This window comes from Pelodiscus sinensis, chromosome 33 (assembly GCF_049634645.1).
Source record: "Pelodiscus sinensis isolate JC-2024 chromosome 33, ASM4963464v1, whole genome shotgun sequence".
NCBI classification, from domain to species: Eukaryota; Metazoa; Chordata; order Testudines; family Trionychidae; genus Pelodiscus; species Pelodiscus sinensis.
Window position 1 is genome coordinate 10,122,253 of NC_134743.1, and position 27,261 is coordinate 10,149,513.

The window sequence follows — 27,261 nt, forward strand, 5'->3', positions numbered from 1 at the left end:
AGCCTGGCATTAAAAACCTCGAATGATGGAGATTCTTAAGGGAAGAGAATAACAGAAACACCTAACTGGTGGGTCAGAACCCAGGCTTAGGAAAACCCCAGCACAAGGGGACTGTGGCGGGGCACCGCCCGCCTCCGTCCCCCTTCCCCTGGGAAACAAAGCGTTGACCCCCAGCCTGGGGGCTTAATCTATAATCTCAGCAGGCCCAGCGGCCTAGTCCAGCACTCGCAGCAGGCCCAGCGGCCTAGTCCAGTACTCGCAGCAGGCCCAGCGGCCTAGTCCAGCACTCGCAGCAGGCCCAGCGGCCTAGTCCAGCACTCGCAGCAGGCCCCGCGGCCTAGTCCAGCACTCGCAGCAGGCCCAGCGGCCTAGTCCAGTACTCGCAGCAGGCCCAGCGGCCTAGTCCAGTACTCGCGGCAGGCCCAGCGGCCTAGTCCAGTACTCGCAGCAGGCCCAGCGGCCTAGTCCAGCACTCGCAGCAGGCCCAGCGGCCTAGTCCAGCACTCGCAGCAGGCCCAGCGGCCTAGTCCAGCACTGCGGGGTGGGGTAGGGGGGTCCGGGCCCTCCCTCTCCACCGGACCCCAACCCAGGGCCCTAATGGTGGTGGGTGGTTCCCACCAACGGCTCAGCGGGGGGTCCTCCCCCAAAACATGCTAAGCCCAACGGGGGGGGGGTTTCCCGGCCCCTTGCCCTGGGTTACTTCCTACCCCCAATCTGGCAGCCGACGGAGGTCCCACCTGGCGATGCTGGGTTGCTGGCAGCAGCCTCGTCCGGCGGTCTTGTCCCTGGGGCAGGGGCACAGGGGCGTCTTCTGCAGCGGGGCGGACGGCCACCGGGCGTCGGTGTTGGGGGCGTGCTCGCCCCAGGGCTGGTGATAGCCGCAGCGGTGCCTCCTCCGGCTCTGGATCTGGCGGCAGGTCCGGCGGCGGGCCTGCAGCTTGGGCCGGAGCTCCTGCCTCCTCAGCGGTCCGCCCCAACTGAGCAGCCCAGCAGTCTTTTATAGCGAGGCTGCACTCCGAGCATGCCCAGTAGGGCTGTGGGGGAGGGGCGTGTTCTGCCCAATAAATGGGCTCCCCTTCCTCCTGCTCAGTGCGGGGCAGGTTCGCCCCGTCACACACCTCCCCCCTTAAAAGGTTTCTTTCCGGTGGCTCCTCTTTAGGAGCTATGCGCGAAAGAAAATCTGCATTGCCGTGCACCTTCCCTGGTCGGTGCGCCACCTGAAACGAATATGGCTGCAAGGCTAGGTACCAGCGCATGATACGCGCATTGGTGTCTTTCATTGTTTGCAACCACCTTAAAGGGGCGTGATCCGTCACTACCAAAAAGGTACTCCCCAGTAAATAATACCTTAGTGCGTCCACGGCCCATTTCACGGCCAGTGCCTCCCTCTCTATGGTGGAGTACCGGGTTTCCCTCGGGTACAACTTGCGGCTTAAGTATAGCAGCGGGTGTTCTACTCCCTCTACCTCCTGGGATAGCACGGCCCCGAGTCCTACCTCGGAAGCATCCGTCTGTAGGATGAAGGGCCTGTCAAAATCCGGCTGGGCTAATACCGGTCCCCGGGTAAGGTGGTCCCTCAAGGTCTGAAACGCCCTCTCACACTCTGCTGACCACTCTACCCGCCGCGGGTGTTGGTTTTTGGTCAGGTCCGTCAGGGGGGCTGCTATGGTGGAAAAGTTAGGGACAAAGCGCCGGTAATACCCCACCAACCCCAGGAACTGCCTCACCTGTCGTTTCGTGGTGGGAGTGGGGTATTCTCGGAGGGCCTGGATTTTATCTATTACGGGTTTCACCTGTCCCTTCCCCACCGTATACCCCAAGTAGGTTACCTCTTCTTTCCCTAGGTGACATTTGGCCGGGTTCGCTGTTAACCTGGCTTCCCCTAGGGCCTTCAATACCTCCTCTAAGTGGGTTAGATGTTCCTCCCATCCTTCGCTGTACACAATAATATCATCGATGTACGCCGCTGCATACGCATTGTGGGGTGCCAAGACTTGATCCATCAGCCGCTGAAATGTGGCAGCGGCTCCATGCAGTCCGAAAGGCATCATCGTGAATTGGTAGAGCCCAAAAGGGGTTGGGAATGCTGTTTTGGCTTTCGTCCTCGGTGTCAACGGGATTTGCCAATATCCTTTAGTGAGGTCCAGGGTCGAAATATATCTGGCCCTCCCCAGGCGTTCTAGTAGTACATCTACCCGGGGCATGGGGTAAGCATCGAACTGGGAGATGGCGTTCACCTTGCGGAAGTCGATGCAAAACCTCACTGAGCCATTGGGCTTGGGGACCAGCACTATGGGGCTCCTCCACTCGCTGCGGGATTCTTCCACCACCCCTAGGGCCAACATTTCTTTTAGTTCTTGGCGCACGGTGTCCCACATCTTCCTGGGCAGGGGACGGTGACTGTCCCGTACTTTCTGCCCCGGTTTTGTGGCAATGTGGTGGCTAATTAACGGGGTCCTTCCTGGTTTAGCGGACAACACATGGGGGAATCGCGCTATGAGTTCTTGTAGCTGTTGCTTTTGTCCCTCCTTTAGGTCTTGCCCAACATCTACCTGGGGGTCCTCCCTCAAGGCTCCCACTTGTGGTCCCAACTCGTCCTCTGGGGGGAAGGGGGTGATCATCATTGCTTCCCTCTCCCTCCAGGCCTTCAGGAGGTTTACATGGTACACTCGTAAATCTTTCCGCCGCCCTGGTAGCCTCACCTCGTAATCGACTGGCCCGATCTTCCGCACGACTTCGAAGGGTCCTTGCCATTTTGCTAATAGCTTGGACTCCGAGGAGGGCAATAAGAGTAACACCCGATCCCCGGGTTGAAAGCTCCGCATCTTCGCCTTTTGGTTGTAGTGGCGTGCTTGTGTTTCCTGCGCCGTCCGCAGGTTCTCCTGGGCTAGCCGGCCCAATTCTTCTAACCGCTCTCGTAGTTGTAACACGTAGTGGATGGTCCCCTGGGCGCGTCTCTCTTGTCCCTCCCAAGTCTCTCTCAGTAAGTCCAGAATTCCCCGCGGTCGCCGGCCATACAATAATTCGAATGGGGAAAATCCCGTGGAGGCTTGGGGGACCTCCCTTACAGCGAAGAGAAGAGCGGGCAACCATCTGTCCCACTGTCGGGGGTCGTCGTCGACGAATTTCCGCAACATTGACTTCAGTGTCCTGTTGAACCGTTCCACCAGCCCATCCGTCTGAGGGTGGTACACGGAGGTTCTCAGGGAATGGATGTTCAGTAGGCGGCACAACTCCGTTATCAGCTTGGATGTTACGTTGGTCCCCTGGTCTGTTAGGATTGTCTTCGGGAGACCCACCCGGGCGAACACCTTTAAAAGTTCGTCAGCAATGGCGCGAGCTGTCGTGACCCGGAGGGGAATCGCCTCTGGGTATCGAGTGGCGTAGTCCACAATGACCAGAATGTATTTGTTCTTATTGGCGCTTTGCTCCAGCGGCCCGACCAAGTCCAACCCTATGCGTTCAAAGGGCGTCCCTACCACGGGCAGAGGGACCAACGGGGCTCGGGGGACCCCTCCGGGGTTAGCCCGCTGGCATTCGGGGCATGATGCACAATAGTCCCTCACCGCATGATGTATTCCCGGCCAGAAGAACCGCTGGGCTAGTCTGCACAATGTTTTTTCCCGGCCCAGGTGGCCTGCCCAGGGCACATCGTGGGCCAATCGCAATACCGTCGTCCGAAGCCGCTGAGGTACCAGCAGCTGGCAGATCTCGGCTTGGGTCTGCGGGTCTTGGGTCAGGCGGTACAGCAAGTCACCCCGTATCTCGAACCTCGGGCCTTGGGGCCCCCCAAAGGGGGCCCGGTCCCTCGACTCGGGTCCTCCCGCCTGCTCCCAGGCCCGGCTGAGGGTTGGGTCGTTCCTTTGTTCCTCTAGGAAATCGCCATCCAGGGAGAAAGCAGTTTCTTGGGGATCTATGGGGGGGGCGTCAATTCGAGAGGGTTGTGAGGCTCCCCTCCTGGCCCCCCTTGAGGTCCCTTCCCCGGGGTCTTTTTCCATCGGCAGTTCTGTTAGCGCTGCCTGTGGCTGTTCTGGGCCTCCCCCCTCGGGGTCCCCTCGCCTGTAGCCCTGTAGTAGGGTCCAAAAGTGGGGCCAATCTCGCCCCACTACCACGGGGTAAGCCAGTCGGGGGACTACCCCTACGCTGCACCTCTCTTCGTGCGCCCCGATCGCTAGCCTCACCTTAGCGGTGGGGTACGTCCTTACCTCCCCGTGGATACACTGCATTCTCACCGGGGGCCCCCATTGCTCTGGGTCACCGACTAGGTCTTCTTCTATCAGTGTCTGTCCACACCCCGTATCCACCAAGGCTGTGGTCTCCTCCCCTTGCACCTTAACTGGGATGAGTATCTTTGTCCCCCCTTCTTTCTGCGGTTGCACCCCCGCTACTAGTACTTGCCCATAGCTGCAGGCCCTGGGGGTGCCCCTCTCTTTCCCGGGGTCTCCCTGGCGGCTCCCTGGGCGGCCTGCCCCCCTCCGGGCTCCTCCGCCAACCCAGTGCCCTCTCAATAGGGCTACCGCCTGCCCCAACGTCTTGGGCCCCTGTCGCCGGATCCACTCCCTGTCCTCCTTGGGCAAACTCTTCAGGAGCTGCCCCACAGCCTCCCTAGTACCTTTCCGGGGGCCCATCTTCTCCCGGGCCCCCTCGAGCACCTGCCCGACTAAAATCCTGGCCTTCTTTTTTTTTTTTTTTTTTTTTTTTTTTTTTTTTTTTTTAAAGCACCCCCAAAAAAAAAGGAAACCCCTCTCTGCGCCCCCTTTTACTCAAGGGGGGGGGATTATACCCACATTCTCCACCAGTTGTGGCGGGGCACCGCCCGCCTCCGTCCCCCTTCCCCTGGGAAACAAAGCGTTGACCCCCAGCCTGGGGGCTTAATCTATAATCTCAGCAGGCCCAGCGGCCTAGTCCAGCACTCGCAGCAGGCCCAGCGGCCTAGTCCAGTACTCGCAGCAGGCCCAGCGGCCTAGTCCAGCACTCGCAGCAGGCCCAGCGGCCTAGTCCAGCACTCGCAGCAGGCCCCGCGGCCTAGTCCAGCACTCGCAGCAGGCCCAGCGGCCTAGTCCAGTACTCGCAGCAGGCCCAGCGGCCTAGTCCAGTACTCGCGGCAGGCCCAGCGGCCTAGTCCAGTACTCGCAGCAGGCCCAGCGGCCTAGTCCAGCACTCGCAGCAGGCCCAGCGGCCTAGTCCAGCACTCGCAGCAGGCCCAGCGGCCTAGTCCAGCACTGCGGGGTGGGGTAGGGGGGTCCGGGCCCTCCCTCTCCACCGGACCCCAACCCAGGGCCCTAATGGTGGTGGGTGGTTCCCACCAACGGCTCAGCGGGGGGTCCTCCCCCAAAACATGCTAAGCCCAACGGGGGGGGGGTTTCCCGGCCCCTTGCCCTGGGTTACTTCCTACCCCCAATCTGGCAGCCGACGGAGGTCCCACCTGGCGATGCTGGGTTGCTGGCAGCAGCCTCGTCCGGCGGTCTTGTCCCTGGGGCAGGGGCACAGGGGCGTCTTCTGCAGCGGGGCGGACGGCCACCGGGCGTCGGTGTTGGGGGCGTGCTCGCCCCAGGGCTGGTGATAGCCGCAGCGGTGCCTCCTCCGGCTCTGGATCTGGCGGCAGGTCCGGCGGCGGGCCTGCAGCTTGGGCCGGAGCTCCTGCCTCCTCAGCGGTCCGCCCCAACTGAGCAGCCCAGCAGTCTTTTATAGCGAGGCTGCACTCCGAGCATGCCCAGTAGGGCTGTGGGGGAGGGGCGTGTTCTGCCCAATAAATGGGCTCCCCTTCCTCCTGCTCAGTGCGGGGCAGGTTCGCCCCGTCACAGGGACACAAAGAAGATGGAGAGAGGCTGTTCTCAGTAGTGACAGATGACAGAACAAGAAGCAGTGGTCTCAAGTTGTGTGGGGGGGGGTGGATCTTAGGAAAAACGATTTCACGAGGAGGGTGGTGAAGCACTGGAATGGGTTACTGAGGGAGGTGGTGAGATCTCCATCCCTAGAGGTTTTTCAGTCCCAGCTTGACAAAGCCCTGGCTGAGATGATTTAGTTGGAATTGGTTCTGCTTTTAGCAGGGGGTTGGACTCGATGACTTCCTGAATTCTCTTCAAGCCCTATCGTTCTATGATTCTATAAAAGAGTTCCCTGAACTCTTTTCAAAAAAATTTTCAAAAAAGAACATTTCTTCTTTTTATCTCTGAGGAGAGCCACTCAGACTCTGCCCAGTGGAAATAAATATGCAGAACCTAGAGGGAGCCATTCTGTTTGTTCTGATGCCCCAAGCAGCTTGATCATTCTGTGCATAGTGAATGTGAGTCTATCTATAGGCTAAATTCTGTTCTTCCTTACACCAAACTAAATATTGATCAGCTCTACTGATTTCAGTTTAAATAAGAGCAAATGTGGCCTGATGAGAAAGAGTTGCCTCCTACTTTCTTTGAGATGGGTAGGATGAAAAAGAGGCAGTTGGTGAGTACTGCCATAAGCTCCCACTTGGTAGCTAAAGGGCCAGGCAGAGCTAAGATCCTCAACAACTTACTGTAAAGTTAATGTATATCATGGATCCCATCATGGAACTCTGTGTCTGGAGTCCATGACTCTGCCCATAGCTGGAAATACCCATTGAAAAGATTTTGAACTAGTACACATAGAACAGAGAATGACGTGTGCAGCAAACTTTTCCAGGTTCTAGACATCTTGATGTAGGCTGCATAACTTCAGTGTTTTGCTAATAGTTTATGTATGCTTCAGCAGCCACAGGATTGGGCACCATTGTGTTCTTTGGAGAGTCTATTTATAAAAAAGATGTGCTTCCTTATACAAGAGCATTTCACTGAAAGATTGTGTTGTCAGAATTTTCACTGACTTGCCCGAGGTCTAAGTAATGTAGGTCGCACTGTCAGATATAAATATCCAGAATCAGATTCTGGTCTCTGTTACACTTGTGTAAATCCAAAATAATGCCACTGAAGTCAGGGGCATTACCCTGGTTTTACACGAATATCACTGATCAGATTCTAGCTCTAATCCTTCAGTCCAGCTGCATCCTTGAGCATCCAAAGCTCCCACTGAAGTCAAGGGGAACAATCAGCATGCCAGAATGGCAGAACTGAGTCCTAAGTGTTAAGAACTCTCCTTACCAGATTTCTGGTGGACACATCGAACTCTCCGAATACATAGGCGACCATATCCCCTGCTGCACAATTGTCCACACTTCCTGAACTGAGCAGCTTCAGGACAAAATGGAGAGCTGCCATCCTCACCTGCAAGGGTAGAGATTATGCACGAGTTATTATTATCTCTTCTGCATGCAATATGAGACAGGATATGAGAGTCCTTTTGCTTTTTCTTTTATCTCTTTGGAATAGTGGCTGAAGTACAAATGATTAACACATCTGTTATGTAAATTCCTTGCAACACTGGCTACAGAAGTACCATGCAAATGCCAGTTTTCACTTTCAGGTGACACTGTAATTAGGAAAAAGGCAGCATTTTCTCCTATAAATGGAAACAAACTTGTTTGTCTTAGTGTCTGGCTGAACAAGAAGTAGGTCTGAATGGACTTGTAGACTCTAAAGTTTTACATTCTTTCATTACAGTTAACAAAAAATATCTACATTTGTAAGTTGCATTTTCACGCTAAAGAGATTGCTCTACATCACTTCTATGAGATGAATTGAAAAATATTATTTCTTTTGTCATTTTTACAATGCAAATGTTTGTTATAAAAATAATATAAAGTGCATAGTACACACTTGTCATTGTGTTGTAATTGAAATCAATATATTTGAAAATGTAAAAAACCACAAAAATATTTACTAAATTTCAATTTTTAATCGCATTAATTTTTAGTTAACTGTGATTAATTGAAACCCTATTAATAATCTCAGCCTAAAAATGTGTCTCGTTGCCAGACTCTCCACTGAGTGAAATACTTCCCAGATATTAACAGCAATACCACTATTCCACACACAATCTTACCTTAGCACTCTGATCACTGAGAGCAGATTTCACTGCCTTCACAATCAGAAACTTTCTAACTCTTGTCTCAGGCACTGAAAGATAAGGAGAAGTGTGCAATATAGTATATCTTTGTTCCAAACACTCATGCTCCACATTAGAATGTGTCCTGTGCCCTATTTAAGAGTACTACCAAGCTTCACTCATATACAGAGAATCAGCGGGGAAAATATAGGACCAGACTCTGATCTCAGTTACACCAGTCTAAGTCTGAAGTATTTCCACTTCTGTAAATAGCACCATCATACTATCCTGATGGAAATATTGTAAGAGAGTTAGACAAATGGAGGTCAGTGAAGTTAGTCTGTGTTTACCACCAGTATAGCAGAATTCGGAATCTATTCTAGAGTGTCTAATACTTATTCAGTCAGGAGTACTATTTTGTTTTTATCTCATTATTATTAACATGCATCCGCCACAAGATTACATTTGTATTTGTACCTTGAACATATTTTAGGCTACATTCAGCACTTAATTAACCCTGTTGATTTCTGTGTGACCACATGGGAGTAACTTAGAGCAGCACTGGGTCCCTTTAGTGAATTTCCAACCCTCTGGTGAGCATGCATCTAAAAGGGTGTCGCAAGGAGAAGGGAGAAAAATTGTTCTCTTTGGCCTCTGATGATAGGACAAGAAACAATGGGCTTAAATTGCAGCAAGGGAGGTTTAGGTTGGACATTAGGAAAAACGTCCCAACTGTTAGGTTGGTTAAACACTGTGAAAAATTGCCCAGGGAAGTTGTGGAATCTCCACCACTGGAGATATTTAAGAGCAGATTGGATAGACACCTATCAGGGGTGATCTAGACAGTGCTTGGTCCTGCCATGAGGGCAGGGGACTGGACTTGATGACCTCTCAAGGTCCCTTCCAGTTCTAATAATCTATGACTATATGACTCTATGTGTTGCAGCAGGGGCAGATGACCGTTTTGCGGGGCCCCGGGCAGCATAATTCCGCGGGGCCCCCCCTTTGCCACGGCGCATGCACAGTGACGCCATGCTCATGTGCGGTGGCACCACGGCGCGTGCGCGGGGCTTTTTGAAGCGCGGGACCCGGGGCGGCCACCCCGCTCGCCCTGCCCTATATCCGCCCCTGTGTTACAGATCCTCTGTGCCCCATTTGCAGAGATGATGAGTATGTTATAGCCCTACCATGCCTGCAAAGCCTTGGTTCTTTAGATCAACCTATAGCAGCTCATGCTTTTAGCTCTGGATGTCCCCAACTCAACCCCCAGCACGATGGCGATGATCGCAGCAGTCACAGTTACTCCTGTGTTACTTACAGTCAGCACCAATAATAGCTGTGAGCAGATTCAGGGTTGCCACACGAACAGTCTCATTCTCAATCTTCAGCTGCGAGTGCAGAAATGCTATGAGGTCATCAGGAGAAGAACGGGCTGCAAAGGAAGAAATCACATCCTCACTAACAACTGAAAGCTCATTCTTACCACACCTACAAAAGAAGGAAGTTACAAGGAAACTACTGTGTAATTTGGAGTCTCTTCCCCTACCTAGCAGTAGGATACAATAGCACAGCTCCATTTGATTTTCCATGATGAGCTGCTGAGTTGGAGAACAGATCTGTGGGAAGAAGAGAAGTGATCAAAGGAAAACTAATCAGAACAAGCAACTGAAAAGAAGATGCTCAATTAATTTCTAAGCACTCACTTCCTACCTTTCCAAATAGAGCTCTGAAGCCAAAAGAAATGGTACTGACTGCACAACAAGAATCAGAAACAATGACCGAGACACTGGATAACAGAAGTTCATGCTTTCAAAGTGTTTTTAGCAGCAGAGCTAATTGAATCAAGACTTGACCCTTGGTAACTGGTTCAAATGGTTAATTATTCCACCATAAAAATGTAGGCCTTATTTGCAATCTGAATTTGTCCAGCTTCATTTTCTAGTTATTGGCTCACGTTATGCCTTTCTCTGCTAGATTATTACATATGTTTCCCCACATAGATATTATAGACTGCAATTAAGTCACCCTGTCACAGGATAGGTCCTCCCCATTTGGATGGGATCAGTTTTTACTATCTAACTCTAACTCCCTCTAATAACTGGCTTATGCTAAAATTGCTTTACAAACTGAGCTGGATTTTAGCTAATAAAATGAGACCACTATCTGCTTATTCTTAAGCCAGCAGAAACCAATAAGGCATGAGAAGGTCTCCGGGCTCTTCACTAGCATTCAAAAGATGTTTATTCTTAACATGCTTCAGATCTGCTGTGCTTAAGCTCAAGTGATACAAGAACAAGTTCCCCTCACCCGGTCGTGCAGAGCACTGCAGATGGCTTGAAATTTCCCTTCAGGTAGAAGGATCTTATATTCACCAGAGACTTCCAAGAGCTGCCTCAGACTCTACAAGAGAGGGTGAAAGTTAGAAGGTGGGCATACAAAGGAGCAATATGCAATGACTGAAGCAGGTTCATGGAATTCATAGATTCCAAGGCCAAAAGGGATGATTGTCATCAACTAGTCAGGCCTTCTGTATGACACAGGCCTTAGAAATTGCCAAAATAATTCCTAAAGCAGAACTTTCAGAAAAAAATCCAATCTTGATTTTAAAATGATCACCTTGACTCTTGGTAAATGGTTTGAATGGCTAATATCCCACCACTGAAAAGGTAGACCTTATTTCCCATCTGAATGTCTCCTGTTTCAGTTTGGAGCCACTGGATCATGTCATGCCTTTCTCTGCTAGGTCATTACCTATATTTCCCCATGCAGATATTATAGACTGTAAGTAAGTCACCTGTCACAGGGTAGGTCCACCCTGTTTGGATGGTATCAGATTGTGGAGGAGTTAAAGAACTAAGGCAGCCCAAGTGACCTAGTCTCCCCAACCACCGTAGCAGGCCTGGTTCTTAGAGCAGCATTGCCTAATAGTCAGGGTCAGTGCAGCAGCCCTTTAATGAGGCTCTTCAGCTCAACGACCCAAGCCCTTCTAGGTACGACCGTGCAACCTAGTGCTCAACCACCCTTTGGGGCAAACCAGTGTTGCCTAGTGGCCAGCCCTTCTCCACCAGGCTCTACCTACTCCACAGGGTCCCAGCCCAGGGCCTTGTCTTGCAGCTCAATGGGGTTTCTTCCAAAACATGCAGAGTCAAAGACTAATACCTCAACTCAATAATGCTTAGTTCACATAGATTACTTCCCACCATTCTTCTGCAGCAGGTCATCTCAGTAACTCCATGGTCTCTCCTCCATCTGTGGCATTGGATGGTTGTGGGGGGGGGGGTCAACTGGAACCACAGGCTGGCTGGTTTCTGCATCCTAGGGCACTGGCAGTCCCTCCACAAAAGCCTGCAAAGCACCTCTGCTCCCTTCAGCTGTCAGCCTAGACAGAACTGAGCTGCTCCCTTTTATATCCTGGTTCCAGTTGGAGCATTCCCAGCAAGTGTGAAGGGGCATAGCCCACAGATCATGATTAGCCCCCGCTGAACCATGCATGGGGGGTATCCTCTGTCACAAACACTCCCCCTTAAGAGGGTGTCCATTGGTGGACCTTCCTCTTCATCGTCTCCTTCCACTTGGGAGAAGTCTGTGTTTGCATGAGCCTTCCCTGGCCCAGCGTAACATACAGAAGTCATAGGGTTGGAGCGGGAAGTACTACCTCATGATTCAGGCACTGGTGTCCTTCATGTTATTAATCCATCTGAGGGGTGCATGGTTGGTGACCAGTTGAAAGGGCTTCCCCAGTACAGAATATCCCAGGGTATGTCTACACTACAGCGCTAATTCGAACTAACTTAGTTCGAATTAGTTAATTCGAACTAAGCTAATTCGAACTAATGCATCCAGACTAAAAAAACTAGTTCGAATTAGCGTTTTGCTAATTCGAACTAGCATGTCCACATTAAGTGGACCCTGAACCGGGCTTAAGGATAGCCGGAAGCAGTGCCGGCAGGGCATCAGATGAGGACTTAGAGCGTGGAGCTGCTGCCTCAGGCTAGCCGAGGGCTGTGCTTAAAGGGACCCGACCCCCACCCCGGACAGACAGTTCTCAGGGGTGCCCCTCTTGCAAAGCAGTCCTGGCTTGGAGTGCTCTGAGTGCCCACACTGGGCACATCACAGCACTCGGCCATCAGCCTGGCTGTACTTGCCACAGGCTGCCATCTGGGGAGAAGGAGCAATTGGGGGGCTGCAGGAGAGCTTCCACCCCCAGAAGCACGCAGAGCCAGCCCAGTCCTCCCCATCGGGGGCTCGTACCCCATTCCTCCGTCACCTCCTTCCACTTACCCTTCCCTAGCCCCCCTTCCTGATGTACAAAATAAAGAAAACGTGTGGTCAAAAATAGAATCTCTCTTTATTGAACAAAACTCGGGGAGACTGGGAAAAGGAGGTGGGAGAGGGGAAGAGAGAGGGTGGGAGAGGGGAGGGCAACTACAATGATCAGAGGTTTGGAACAGGTCCCATATAAAGAGAGGCTAAAGAGACTGGGACTTCTCAGCTTAGAAAAGAGGAGACTGAGGGGGGATAGGATAGAAGTCCATAAAAGCATGAGTGGGGTGGAGAGGGTGCATTAAGAAAAGTTCTCCATTAGTCCCCATAATAGAAGGACTAGAGGACACCAAAGGAAAAGGATGGGTAGCAGGCTTCAAACTACTAACAGAAAGGTGCTCTTCACAAAGCAAAGATTCAACCTGTGGAACTCCTTGCTGCAGGAGGTTGTGATGGCTAGAACTAGAACAGAGTTTAAAGAGAAGTGAGATAAAGTGATGGAAGTTGGGTCCATGGAGTGGTATTAGCCAGGGGGTAGGAGTGGTGTCCTTGCCCAAAGTTTGTGGAAGACTGGAGAGGGATGGCACGAGACAAATGGCTTGATCACTGTCTTCGGTCCACCCCCTCCAGGGTCCCTAGGGTTGGCCACTGTCGGCAGACAGGCTACTGGGCTAGATGGACCTTTGGTATGACCCAATACGCCCATTGTAAGCTCAGGGCTCAGGGTTGGGGGTCTCAGTGGACCACCTTCATTTTCATGCACACCTGCTCCTAGGTGGCCAGGCTGGCAGCTCTCCTGCCCTAGACGGCCACTTTCCTGTGCCTAGTGCGGAGGTCGTGGACGAGGTCCATGATGTCCGCACTAAACCAGGCGGGTGCGGTCCTGGGCAGGCTCCCGAGAGCCGCCAGCCTGGTCCCGGGAAGAGGGGGATGGCTGGGTGGCAGCGGGTGGCTGGCTCGAGCCGTGCCAGGTGCAGGGTCTGTTAGCTTGGTGGTGGCCAGCCTGTGCCCCTTTAAGAGGTCCGGGGCCGGAAGGGGGGCAGACGAGTTTCCCTGGTGTTGGCCAGAGTGGCCACCAGGGAAAGCTGGGGAGGGCTAGCCTCCCACTAGTTTGAATTAAGGGGCTACACACCCCTTAATTCGAACTAGTAAGTTCGAACTAGGCTTAGTCCTCGTTCAATGAGGTTTACCTAGTTCGAACTAAGCACACCACTAGTTCGAATTAAGTTCGAACTAGCGGAGCGCTAGTGTAGCACCGATCAAAGTTAATTCGAACTAACATCCGTTAGTTCGAATTAACTTTGTAGTGTAGACATACCCCCAGGGTGTAGATCACCCACTTGATGGCCAGGGCCTCCCTTGCTATAGTAGGGCGGCAGGTCTCTCAGGAGAACAGCTTGCAGCTGAGATAAAGGATCTGGTGCTCCTTCCCACCTATTTCTTGAGATAGTACCACTCCTGGTCCTACCTCCGAGACCTCCATTTGAAGGATAGAAGGCTTTGTGAAGTTGGATGGGATAGGACCAGCTCTTGGTTCAGCTGTTTTCACAGGGCCTGGAAGGCTTCCTCACAGTCTTCTGATTACTGGACTTTCTGTGATTGGGTGTTCTTCATCAGGTCCAATAATAGGGTGCCCAGTGTGATGAAGTTGAGTACTAAGCAGCCACTGTGTCTGAAGTATTGTGGCACCTGTTTCTTTGTCAGGGAGGTGGGGCAGTCACACAAGCCTTAGACCTTATTTATCAAGGAGCTATAGTTTTCCCCTTCCTACTGTGTTCACTAAGATGGCACTTGGCTGGATTCACAGTGAGTCCTGCATCTATTGGGGCTTACAATACCTTGCTAAGATGTCAGAGGTGTTTCCCCCAGCTGGTGCTGTGGATGACAATATTCTTAATGCACACAGCTGTATATTGCATATATGTTTGCAATATTTGGTTCATGAGCTGCTGAAAAGTGGCTGAGGCTCTGTGCAGCCCAAATGGCATCCTGCTGAATTGCTATAAGCCAAGCAGGGTGTGGAAGGCACTCTTCTCACAGGAAGCCGGTATCAGGGGTATCTACCAATATCTGTTGGTCAGTTCTAGTGTGGAAATGAACTTTGCATTTCCCACTGTATTCCTCCTTGAGATTTCCCCATGTATGCATCCCAGTATCACTTCAGCTTTTTTGGCCACAGCATCGCATTTGTAGGTCATGTTCAGCTGAGTATTCACCAAGTTTCCCAAAATATTTTTCAGAGTTACTGTTTCTCAGGAAGCATCCCTCAACATGTATGTATCACCTACATTGTTTTGTTCCTAGATGCATCTATTTACATTCAGCCATATTTAAATGCACATTTATTGTTAGCACCCAGTTTACCAAATGATCTATATCACTCTGAATCAGTGAGTTGTCCTTTCCATTATTTACCACTCCCCAATGTTTATTTCATCTGCCAATTTTATCAATGATGATTTTATGTTCTCTTCCAGGCTATTGATAATGAGATGACAGTCTAACTCCTTCCTGTACCTACACACTTTTCTTCTTTGCTGCTTGAAGCTTCCAGGATATCTCTGATGAAATCTACATATTTTACTACATTTAGGCTCTTGTGTAGTCCTTTGATACTTTTAGTCAAGTCCATGAGACATTGATTCCCTCAAAGTCACGGGCATTCCAATCCCAAAAGCAACCACATATTCTGGACCAGAAAGCCAACATAGATTGGGAGTAAACCATGGAGGAAGTGGGGAGGGGGGAAGGGCAGCAGGGTTGTGGCCCTGGATTTGCTGCTTGGCTTGTACTGAGCCAGCTCACATAGACTGAGCATGCTCAATCATACTACTGAAGCCAACTGCCCTCACTCCATCCTCTCACTATCAGCAGACAAGAGTTACCTTGGTCATGTGATACTGAGGGTAGATGAAATAAGAGAGACAAGGTGGGTGAAATAATATCTTTAATTATATTATCTCACCCACCTTGTCTCTCTAATGTCCTTGAACCAACACAGCTACAACAGCCCTGTACACAACGGTAGATGAAATAGACAGTGATTTTATATCTATCTAGTTATAGAATCTAAAGCAATGCAATTCAGGCCTTCTTAGTATTAATTTTCAGCTACTGGCAGTTTACTTAATACTGCCCAGAGACAACACACAGCAGCCCCTGCTCTGAGGAGTTTATTTATAATCTAAAAGAGAGACACAGAGTTGATAGGATGTACCAGTAAATCACAAGGAGGGAGTATCTTATGGGGCGGGGGGGGGGGGGGGGGGGAGGGAAAAGGTGTTTTGTTTCTTACCTCCTTATCATCTCCAGAAACAGAAGATACTTTTCATGAGAGGCTTTTACCTACAAAACTTGTCACCTGGGTCACCATGTCTATAAAATCAAGACTTGTGTGTTTATCTATTATCTAACAAGTCACTATGTAGACCAGGAAACGCCACTGGTAGCAGCTAGTGCAGTTCACCTATGCGCACACATTGATAGTTATTTTAATAAGTATCTCACCTTGGTGACATGAAAAACATTAACATCCTCTTTATATTGCTCAAGAAGCCATGGGATCTGTTCAAACACCTTATCTTGATGCTCTTCTTTATGCAGGAGGAGGCTCATCATAGTACCAAGGGCTTTGATAATGGCCTGCTTGAGCTACATAGAGACACAGAATTTATGTTCCTACAAATTCATTCAATATCATGCAATGGGCCCATCTTTTCTACTGCTGACGAGTGCAATTTCCCTTTTCCACTGTTGAAACAGCCCTATCTCAATATTTCCTGGTAAAGAGTTAAGACTCATGCATGGCTTCGTCTACACTGGCATGATTTTCCGAAAATGCTTTTAACAGAAAAGTTTTCCGTTAAAAGCATTTTCGGAAAAGCACGTCTAGATTGGCAGGATGCTTTTCCGCAAAAGCACTTTTTGCGGAAAAGCGTCCGTGGCCAATCTAGACACGCTTTTCCGCAAAAAAGCCCCAATTGCCATTTTCGCGATCGGGGCTTTTTTGCAGAAAACACTACTGTGCTGTCTACACTGGCCCTTTTGCGCAAAAGTCTTTCGGAAAAGGACTTTTGCCTGAACGGGATCAGCATAGTATTTCCGGAAAAGCAGTGACGATCTTACATGAGATCATCAGTGCTTTTCCGGAAATTCAAGCAGCCAGTGTAGACAGCTGGCAAGTTTTTCCAGTCTAGACACAGCTATGGTGTTGGTTTCAGAATTATATTCTACTGCACCTCACAACTTTCCCAAGTGGGATATTTCCCCAGATTAGTATGCACACTAAACCAACTCATTCCTGCTGTAACTCTACTGGAACTGAATAGACATCTGCCAGGAATGAATTTAGCCCATTCTCCTATATTCATCTGCATGTCAGGTGACAAAACTGGAATCTATGTACACTATGTACAGACAGAATTTCCATGAGATTGTGACATTATAATCTTTTTTAAATGTTTTACATCATACTCCGTTCTATCCCAAAGAACCTGCCATTGAACTCCATCATCACAAAGAGTGCCATACACAGAGAATTTAACAATACAATTTCACATAAAGGTTTAGAAAGCCTACAATTCTCACCTCCAAATCTTCACATGTGGTCCATTTGCTTGTCACATGACGATAGAGAGGAAGAATTTCATCACAGAATTGAGATTTACCCATTTTGGGAAATGGCCACTTTTCCCAGTTACTAAAATATACATTTACTGCCCTTGACCATTTTTCCAGAACTGCATGGAAGAAAAAAAGACAGGCAATATGAAAAGGATGCACTAGTAATAAGGATACGTTGTTTTATCAGTGGACACACCCAGGCTTGTAGTTTATTACACTTCCATGCCCAATTCAGGAACAGCTGATGAAATCCAATAACAGTTTTGAATGATTTCTCTTCCCTCCTTTCCGTTTCTTGTTTCTCAAAAGGCTTTCTTCTCTTTTGTCTCTCTCCATCTCTTTTTAATTCCCATCATTTGAAAACATATTTTTTTCTCCCTTGTTACCTCTTAATTAGAGCTGATTGTAAAGGTAGTTGAAATTAAATTAAAAGTGTTTACTCTTGTTTTTTTCAAAATTTCAAATTACAAAGATCATTCACATGTTTCAAAAATCAACAAATTTCAGCCACCTTTTTAGCTGCACAACAACACTGAACACATCCTGATTAAAACTGTCATTGACATTTTTTCAGTTTAATATTCCATCAACTTGGAAAAAAATATGAAAAATGTAATGCAAAAACAAAATATTTTGACCAGCTGTTTTCTGAATGATTCATGTCCTCTGCAGTTATTGCTTATTTAGCCCTAAAACTGTATGATTTCCTGTTGGGTTACAGTTTGTCTGAAAGATGTTCAGTGCCCCTAACTCCTATTAGCTATACTGAGATTTGACAGCATTTTACCCTAAAATTAGATGCACCCGCTGCCCTTGAAAGGAAAATTAAGGCTCAATCCTATGTTCTATGAAGCTGATGGCAAAATTCCCATTGATCTCAAAGGTGCAGGATTAATCCCTTAGGCCTGATCTACACTAAAGGGGAAAGTTGACTTAAGGTACGCAACTCCAGCTATGTTAATTATGTAGCTGGAGTTGACGTATCTTAAATCGTGTTTTCAGACTGTCCACACAGTGGAAGGTTGACAGGAGTGTTATTCCTCATGAGAAGCAGGACTACCGGTGCCAACGGGAGCACCCACTCAGTTCGAATTAGTGGGTCTTCACTAGACGTGCTAATTTGGACCCTGGTGATCAACTGCAGCAGCATTGATCTTCTGCATAGTGTAGACGTGGCCTTACTTGAGCATCAACTAAAAAGCAAAGGAAGAGAGAAGTGGAGAAGACCAGAGGACAGAGAAAGAGGGTGAAAGGAGATGATAATTAAGCAACTAAAGAGGAGGAATGGGTGGAGGGGTGGAAAACGGGAAATTTTTAAATGTAATTCAGTCTGTTGCCTGCACATTCTCCCCCAGGAGTTTCCTGGCACATGGGCAGCATCAGCTTTTGTTTATTTTTAAAATAGCCACAAGTCATAAAGGGCCTGAACTTACAAATGCTCAGCACCTCCAGCAAAGTAAGGAGTACTCTCAACTCCACTGAGTGCCACAGGAGCATGAGGACTCAGCCCCTGGTACAATCCAGTTCAGAGCCTGTTTGTAAACGATCAGTCACTTAACTCTGTACCAAGGCCCCTAAATATCCATTTTGGACATCTACAATAAGTGCTGGCACTTACCACCACAAAATTGTTGCATCAGCCTGCTCTCGTCGTCTAACATCCGCATGGAGCTCATGCCGTACAGTGTCATTCCCACAAAAGGAATGCACTTGAGTGCTGAAAAGAAGGACCAGAAGAAAAGGAAGACAGACAATTGACTGTTATCTGCCTTCTTACTATCGCATTTAGAAACACCGCTGGGTCGGATGCTATGGGCTCCTAGGTCATTTTGTGCTGCGTACACAAATGATAAGGCAGAAGTAAAAAATCTGTGGGGGATTTACCCTGAGGAGGAGCATTCTCCACCAATGTGCAGCTGTGCCAGATGCCCAATCCTCTCCCAGAGTAGGAGAGAGAGCACTGGGGAGGGATGAGAAATGGAATGGAGAAGAGCTCCACTAGACCTGATTTTCCTCAATCCTGTCCTTTAAGAACTTCAAATGGGGCATAAGAGCTTGCACCTTGGTGTGGATAGCTCATGGTCTAGCAACTGGAACCAGCCACAGCAGTTCATCTCATGCCCCCCAAATAGCACTCTGTGTAGCTGTACAGAGCGTGAACCTCTGTCCTTAAATGGAAGACAATAACTTTGAAACAAAAGATGGAAGTTGACCTACGATAAGCTGATGATAGGTTGCCCAGCGTAATCAAAGTGAACACGTCAGACAGCTTCAGTGGATTCAGATGACATTGAAGCTCATACATCACCTCACTGAAATAGCAGCGTGCCAGAGCCACTAATGTGTTGCTCGCTGCCACTTTTAGTTCATTTGTTGCTTCCTTAAAAAATACAAAAAGAGAGAGACTGAAGTGATTAAAGCCAACTACACCAGCCAATGCTGCTCAAATGAATCAAGTTCTTATTTCTGTTTTCCACCCAACTTTCTGAGAACAGAATCATGAGTCATAAATAATCATTGAATCGTTTGGCTAAACACTTGTCAGCCTTTCAGTTGTTTGCAAGCTGCTTAGACTATTCGCTATTAGCTATTTGTGGTGGATGATTGGCTATCATAGTGACATGATATTTTTCCTTCAGAGGAGGTGGGCAGCTTCAAGATATTCAGAGAATTTTCCTGAATAAACTATACCCTAAATCCAAATACTGCTTCTTTTGGAAACAGCTCCGATTCTGTTTAAAGGTTTCATCCTGCTGCTTAACACCATAGTATCAGAGCACCTTCCACACAAAATCAGTATCAATAATGAAATCCCTAGGAGACTTCACAAAATACTTGCTTGTTAAGAAGCGGTAGGCCTCTCTGCATCTGATATATGTCACAATATCCTGACCTTACAAAGCACTTAAGCACACGTGTAACTTGAACAAGATGAAACTAGTCACATGCTGCTTAGGACCTGGGATTTCTGGAGGACGGTGTGGGGATCTGTGGGCCCCTAGCAGTCATTAATCCTGGAGTTTCAGTATATAGTTTACAAACAATGTTTTAATTAGTTTAAGCTTTCATTCCTGTCATTAGCATATAGGGAAAACTAACTTACCTGAGTATCAGAGGGGTAGCCGTGTTAGTCTGAATCTGCAAAAGCAGTGAAGTGGGTCTTTGACCACAAAAGCTTATGTTCCAACACTTCCGTTAATCTAACTTACCTGAGTCTCTCTCATGTGGTTTGAGGCAAGTGTTATTATTTTGCTCAGTAGCCTTCTCTTTAGGACCTGGGCATCCTGCTGTAATACTTTCTCCAGGATACAGTAAATGTCTACTCTGTTTTTCTGGGGACAAAACATAAAAGAACAATTGGGGGAAATGTTTCCTTGATGACAATATAGTAATGCTATAAGCTAATATAGTAACGCAATATAGTAACACTTACGCTAATAAGCTTCTGCCCAAAAGAGTTTACAATCTAAACATGAAACAACTAGCCCAGGCTAAAAGAGCAGATCAATAGCCAGGAAAATAATTCAGGTCTTCTGATTCACTATCTGGAGTCCTCTCCACTAGACCACACTGATTCCACAGCCTGCATACTCACTCAAGTAACCCCTAGTCTTCATTTGTATAAAACTTGCTATGCCCTCTACAATCACCCCAGCTAGCAGTATTTCAGAAGAAGCTGAGCAATTTACAAATTTTTAATCAGAATAAGGGCCCTGCACTGCCCCCTTATCTAATTTCATTTATTATTATTGTTGTTGTTATTATTATTATTATTGTTATTGTTGTTATTGTTATTATTAGCATCATGCCTTTTTTTATCCACTCCAGACAGAATTTGTAAATACAATGATAAAATACCCAACTCCTGCAGTAAATCTTCTGCAGCTTTTAGGGAAAATTAGCTCAGGAGTTACCTCTACATTGACAGTAGCACACTTGAAGGTCTCTTTTATGGGGTCCATCAAAGTTCAAATTCACAGATGATACTAAATATGGAGGAGTTGAAGGTATGAGTTGTGACAGAGAAATAATAAAGAGGGGCACAGAGAAATTAGAAACCTGAGCAGAACAAGACTGATTTCAGAGAACTGCAAACTAGCGCACCTAGAGAGGGGGTCAATATAACTGACATAATGAGAGGGAGAAAAGTGGGAAACAACAAGTGACCTGGAGTGACAGTGAAAAAAAAAGTCAGCCATCTGGGTTGGGTTTGTTACATACAGGAATCTTGTCATAAAGCAGGAAGACAACAGTTTCTCATTGTTCATCTGAGGTGTGACTGCTTCTGGCTTATTTCACTTTTTTGGCACCACATTCCCCAGAAAAGATCAACAGCTTGGAAGTAATTCAGGAGAAAATTTTAAAAAGTGCAGGGAGGCCAGCAGAACTGACTTTTAAATAGAGACCTGCAACCTCTATGGGATCTGACCTCATGCATCAGGGTGAGGTTGGGTGGGTGTAGGGGAGCCTGCCTTGACAATAAATGGCCACGTCTCCCTTTAACACGTGCGGATCTCTAACAAGCAAAACCCAGGCCTGTCTCAAGTCTGGTGCACATAAGCATGCAGGCAAGGTCATGGGAGAAGCTGTGAGAGGAAGGAATGTTTTGCATAACAATGCAGATGAAGCATGGTACGTGAGACTATGTCAAGAACACATGGCAAGCAATCTTGTACAGGTACTTCTGTTTCTGATAACCACAAATTACAGATGCAGCCATACAACTGTCAACTATGCACATAGCAGCAACATCCTGAGTGACAGGATGTACTCCAGATAGGGTATTGGGCATGTTCCATATCCTACACAATACGTAATCAATTGGTAAATATTATTAGAACAACCAAGTCTCGCTTTGCTATAAAATGGGCTTAATAAGAACAATCAGTGGGAGGGAATGAGCAGGATTGACCCACAGGTACTGCTCGATGTAACTAGAAGTAAATAGGCCCTTCACACCGGTGATCCAGTGCATGGTGTTCCAATGCATGGGAAGAAAAGGAACCCTGACCTCCTGCCTGCTACTGTAGGTAGCATACGGGTGAAGTGTAAGTGAACTAGTCTTTCTTATTGTATTATAGTAGCTCTTTTATTAATTGCTTTTGCATTGCTTTGCACTATATTCTTGCTTTAGAATGTATGGCATTTAAGGTTTAAATTGTGTAGTAATTGTTTTTAAGGCTTGTAAAACTTAAACAACTGTCATAACTGCTTAAAGCTTGCAATAAATAAGAAAGTGGTTAAGTATCCCTGGAGTGTCCTGGTTTCTCTTGGATCTAAAATGAATCGTATCACATCACAGTGGGAAAACAACTGGACTCCCCTGGGCTCAGATCAGGTCAGCTCTCCTCCACAGAGTCAGCACAACCGTGACTGCCTACTCCAGCCAGCCACCACCTCCTTGCTGCATAGCATGCACTGTGGAGTGAGGATGCTTAGGAGTCAGTGTTTCTTACCCTGCAGCACGTACATTGCACAGCAGGGGGCAGTATCAGAGACCTAAAATTTAGACTTTAACATCAGGAAAAATGCCCCAGCTATAAGACATCTATCAGGTTATTACATCGTCTTCATTGGAAAGTGGTGGAAACCCAGTCACTAGGAGCTTTTAAAATTGGTTTGGCCCCAAAAAATGAAAAAGGCACTGCTGGGAAATTGGATGATCCAACAAGCCTTTCACATCTGTCTCCTGTGAGTCTATAACTCTGAATTCAGGCAGCTGAAGGTGTGAACTGCCTGCTAAGGTCATAAAGCACTTTGGAATGTTCAAAGCCAATGGTTGGCTACACATTCCAGTGGTTGTGCTTTTAAAGGATGCTGCTGCAAACTGCTATTATTACTGCTCTAGTGGGGAGAGGCTCTGCCTCTTTCCATTCATTTTTAAATGTAAGGAGGATTTTTAATTGAAAATCATAATTGATAACTTATGAATACAAGCGCCCCACACTATTCAAGCGAGCCAGAAATGAACTGCTTGTCTTGGCTTCCTGGTACTTGAAACTAAAATGCCTTCTGTGTTGACCCTTAATAGAGAAATGGACTTTGCTGGATGCGAGTATTAATAAAAGAAAAAGGGGGTTGGATTATTTAAGAACCCTTCAGAGCTATATCCCAATCATATGTCATTATAATTAAGAAGTGTTGTCTTGGGTTTAGAGCAGAGAGTCAGTTCACATGGGTTTTATTCACCATTCTTCTACTAACTCACTATGTGGTGTTGAGCAAGTGATTTAATTCCCAATGACACAGCCCATCAGTAAATGGGGATGTTTATCACTCTCCCAAAGGTGCTGTAAAACCTGATTCATGAGTAAGTAGGTAAGTGCTTTGAGGTTTTTGGATGAAGATGCTAAAGGAGGACAAAATACTGCTATAAGAGATTATAGATACCCCTACAGTGCACTTTTATAATCTACACCCCATGTACTCCAGTGTGTACAAAAGGACAGTGCTCCTCTGAGTGACTCTTTATTATATCATCCTGATCTGTAACAGAATTTTGCATGATGAGTTTTGCATGAAGACAGAAGGGTAAATACTGATTACACTGAAGGTGGGCTGAGCCAAGTTCTGTATTGAATTACTTCCATGAAGTCAAACAGAATTTGGAGTGGAAACATGGAAAACAGATGTGATTTGATGAAACTGCCCTACCTCATCCTGCTGAAGTTTTTCTAGCAGAACAGTCACAATGACAGCCAGTTTGGTCTCAGCTATCTTGACAATCTGAAGGGCAATAGAGGCCTTATCTTGATCGTCCATATGGTCCAGGAGGAAAACAACCTCGCTGTAAACAGCTGAAATTAAAGGAAAGGATTCTGCTGGTTATCATTGATGTTGGGATTCAGGGCTTGTGTCTTTAATTCACTATCTAGTAAAGACTCTGTAGGAGACCAGACATGGTAATAAGTGGACCTGGGAATCATGCAAATCCTTTTCTTCCCTCATGGTGACCATGTCTGTTTGCAGAGCTATTGTGGGGGGACGGATTATAATAAGGAAAAGCTGCTCCTTTTAAATAAGATCCCCACATAAAATAATCTTTTCCACCTTTACTATTAATTTAGGCATTTTGATAGCACACAGAATAATTTATAGCCAAGATTTTTAAAACTGGGTGCCTAAACTAAAACTCCTCAATCCATATTAACACGCCTACATCCTGATTCAACAAATTAATCACATGCCTAACTCAATGCCAACAAATAAATCTAAAGTTAAACACATGCTGAAGTGTTTTGCTTAGTCAGGGTGTCATTTCCAAAAGTGCTGAGCACCCAGAATTACCTATGGATGGTGCAAAGAACTTCTAGGGGTTCAGTATCTCTTGAAAATCAAGCCACTTTTTAAAGACCCCACTGTATGAATTTAGAAGTCAAACTTTATGCACTCTGTTTTGAAAAAAGGCTTCAGTTTTATTTTATGGTAATTTAAATACTTGCAGAGAAGACACATGGAATAGGTATTTGTCCAGTTGCCTCTAGAGACCCTAAAAGATTTTCCCCCAATGCACAACATAAGAACATAAGAACGGCCGTACTGGGTCAGACCAAAGGTCCATCTAGCCCAGTATCCTGTCTGCCGACAGTGGCCAGCACCAGGTGCCCCAGAGAGGGTGGACAGAAGACAATTATCAAGCGATTTATCTCCTGCCATCCCTCTCCAGCCTCTGACAAACACAGGCCAAGGACACCATTTTATCCCCTGGCTAATAGCCTTTTATGGACCTAACCTCCATGAAATTATCTAGCTAGGTGTTTTCCATGGGTAGGGTGATTGCCCCATACCTTTATGTGAAGCCTCAGAGATTAAGTCTTGGTAAGTCTTGCTCACATAGTCAGGATCAGTGTTACCCGTAAACTGAGCACTTGGGTGGCAGACATGTGTTTCTAATGGTTGTACACATCCGTACATGCCTCAATGCACATAAAATGTATTCTACATGTAGAATTGGAGAGAACATTGGTCAGGATGCAATTGATCTCCAGATTTGAGGGTGGGGAGGAATTTTCCCTGGGTCAGACTAGCAAGGATTATTGTTTGGGAGGTTGGGAATTTGTCTTCTTCGGGAGTATGGGGCACTGATCAACCACTAGGATCATCAGGGCATTTCTGACCTAATCATTTCTCTACCATTGCAAAGGCCTCAGGCATTGGTAGCATTTCAGTTTCTCCTATCCTCTGTCTGCAGCACACAGCATCTTAGTCTCCTAGGCCTTGGGCACATCTACACAGCAGGGCTAAAGCAGAAATAAGCTACACAACTTGAGCTCTCAATTGTGCAGCTTAAGTTGAAATAGTTTATTTCGGCTTTTGGCGCTGTCTACACATAAAATGCGGGTTATAGGAGTCGGAGAAAGAAGTCCTCCAGCTTGACATTATTTGACATTATGTTGAAATAATGGCTTGCTGTGTAGATGCGGACTATGTTATTTTGCAATAACATCAGTTATTCCAAATTAACACTGCTGTGTTGACATACCCTTCAAGAGTGACAATTTTTAGTCCAAGACAAGTTTTGGTTTCAGCATAGGGTTGCTAGGTGAAACGTAATGGTTTGTGACATACAGAAGATTAAAGTACATGATCGAATGACCTACCAGCCTTAAACTCTATGAAACTGTGAAATAGTTGATGTATTAATAAAATCAGGATTTTATCTCCCATGTGTCTCTCAGCAGAAATTCTCCTAGAGACTTAATATTTAACAAGAAATCTGAAATGCCATATTTATCTGTCTCCATTGTAACAGCATTCCAAGGCATGGAGGAGGAATTGATCAGAATTTATCCTTCCCATGAAAGATTGCTCAAGATTAGGCGATTACCCATCCTTACCCTTCGATTCCAACACCCAGATGCAGATGGAATCAGAACTGTAACTTACATTGCCCATACAGTTGCAATAGTAATGGTGAAGGATTAAGAGCACTAGTGTTGCTAAGAAACGCTTTGTTATCCTCCATTTAATATGCTAGCTATCCACTTAATATCTTAAGTAGACAGCAGGTACATCTAGACTGCAGAGTTTTTCCAGGATACCAGAGATATCCCAGAAAAACTCTGCCACGTCCAAGGAATGCGTCTGCTTTTCCAAAAAAATATTGGAAAAGCAGACATGTTTTTTCAGCATCTCAGTAAACCTCGTTCTACGAGGAAGAAGGGATGTTCTGAAAGAGGCTTTTTTTCTGACATTTGGCCCAGTGTAGACGGGCCAACTGTCAGAAAAAAAGCCTCTTTCAAAAGAAAAGTGATAGAACTTTGTAGTCTAGACACAGTCAGCTAGAAGAGAAGTCCTTCTGTGTTTTCTCTTCTAATTTCTCCCATCTCTGATGCTTTGCACCACTAGATTTTGGCTCCAAGGATGCAGAAGTCATAAAATAAGGACCCATATTAACAACATAAAACAACTGGAGAAAGGAAAGAAGACCTTCCCCATAACATCCAATAGTGACACAGGTTGTCAGGAAAGTTTCCAGGTTCAGAGGCTGTAGGCCAGTCCTTCAACTCAAGTCAATTAAAAGGGAAGTCAGTAGAGGCTCACTGGATTTACAGCAGCTAATGATCTGGTCATAGAAATGGAGAATATTACACGTTTCTATGCACCCATGCTCTTGAATGTGTATGTGTGGCTACAGGTTGGATATAAAAAATACAATAGTGACCCTTACCTCTATCAATTACCTCCTGTTCACTCACAAATGTATTCATGGTTTAGTCTTTCCTCAACACCTTCTCTCAATCCTTTCTCCAACTAGCTCCAGTACTGAGAGATAGATGGCCTCTCAGTCTGTCAACCAGAACTTCCAGTTAAACTTACACAAGCACTATTGTGACATCCTTGTGACCTAAGCAAATTCCATAAACTGTTGATGACCAGGTAGGCACACAGGGACTCTGTCACTTTGCTGGAGAGAACTATGGTTAAGATGACCTGTCACCTGTCTATGACTTTTACTAAAAATTGCCCTAAATAAATTTTAGGTGCTGGGGAAAGGCAGCACTCCAGCAGACTCCACTGCTCTGAGAGCAGGCTAGGGTGCCACTACTACTTCCACTCCAGGTGGGTGAACTGCCCAGGGTACCCTGACTGCTCTCCAACCAATGCTCCAGCACGGCATCTGGCCCCAGGGATGCCCTGAGATGTACCACGCCAACTACTGTGGAAGTCACAAAGGTCCCAGAAAGTCACAGAATCCATGATTTCTGTGATAGAAATGTAGCCGTGTTAGTCTCGTGTAGCTGAAAAAAAAAACAGGACTATGTAGAACTTTAAAGACTAACAAGATGGTTTATTAGGTGATGAGCTTTCGTGGGCCAGACCCACTTCCTCAGATCAAATAGTGGAAGAAAATTGGCACAACCGTATATACCAAAGGATACAATCAAAAAAATGAACACATGAAATTTGATTTGT

At 46.9% G+C, this 27,261-nt stretch overlaps 1 protein-coding gene across 1 annotated transcript; it reads right to left on the reverse strand.

Moving 5' to 3' along the window:
• Nucleotides 1-1,155: 1,155 nt before the first annotated feature.
• LOC142823350 (uncharacterized) lies at nucleotides 1,156-26,628 on the reverse strand. The gene is made up of 6 exons (XM_075914286.1): nucleotides 26,516-26,628; nucleotides 23,500-23,642; nucleotides 20,051-20,177; nucleotides 5,426-5,647; nucleotides 1,348-3,913; nucleotides 1,156-1,162 (listed from the first exon to the last, which is right to left on the reverse strand). The coding sequence occupies exons 1-6, from the start codon at nucleotides 26,553-26,555 to the stop codon at nucleotides 1,156-1,158; spliced, it is 3,105 nt and encodes a 1,034-aa protein (XP_075770401.1). The 5' UTR covers nucleotides 26,556-26,628.
• Nucleotides 26,629-27,261: the final 633 nt, after the last annotated feature.

Bases quoted from the DNA above. Each gene is read 5' to 3' on its own strand.
- LOC142823350 (XM_075914286.1), bottom strand. From the start codon at position 26,555: ATGAATACATTTGTGAGTGAACAGGAGGTAATTGATAGAG. The intron at 23,643-26,515 runs GTAAGGGTCACT...CTTTAATTTCAG, and splicing joins ACAGGAGGTAATTGATAGAG to CTGTTTACAGCGAGGTTGTT. The intron at 5,648-20,050 runs GTTAGATTAACG...CGGACCGCTGAG, and splicing joins CATGAGAGAGACTCAGGTAA to GAGGCAGGAGCTCCGGCCCA.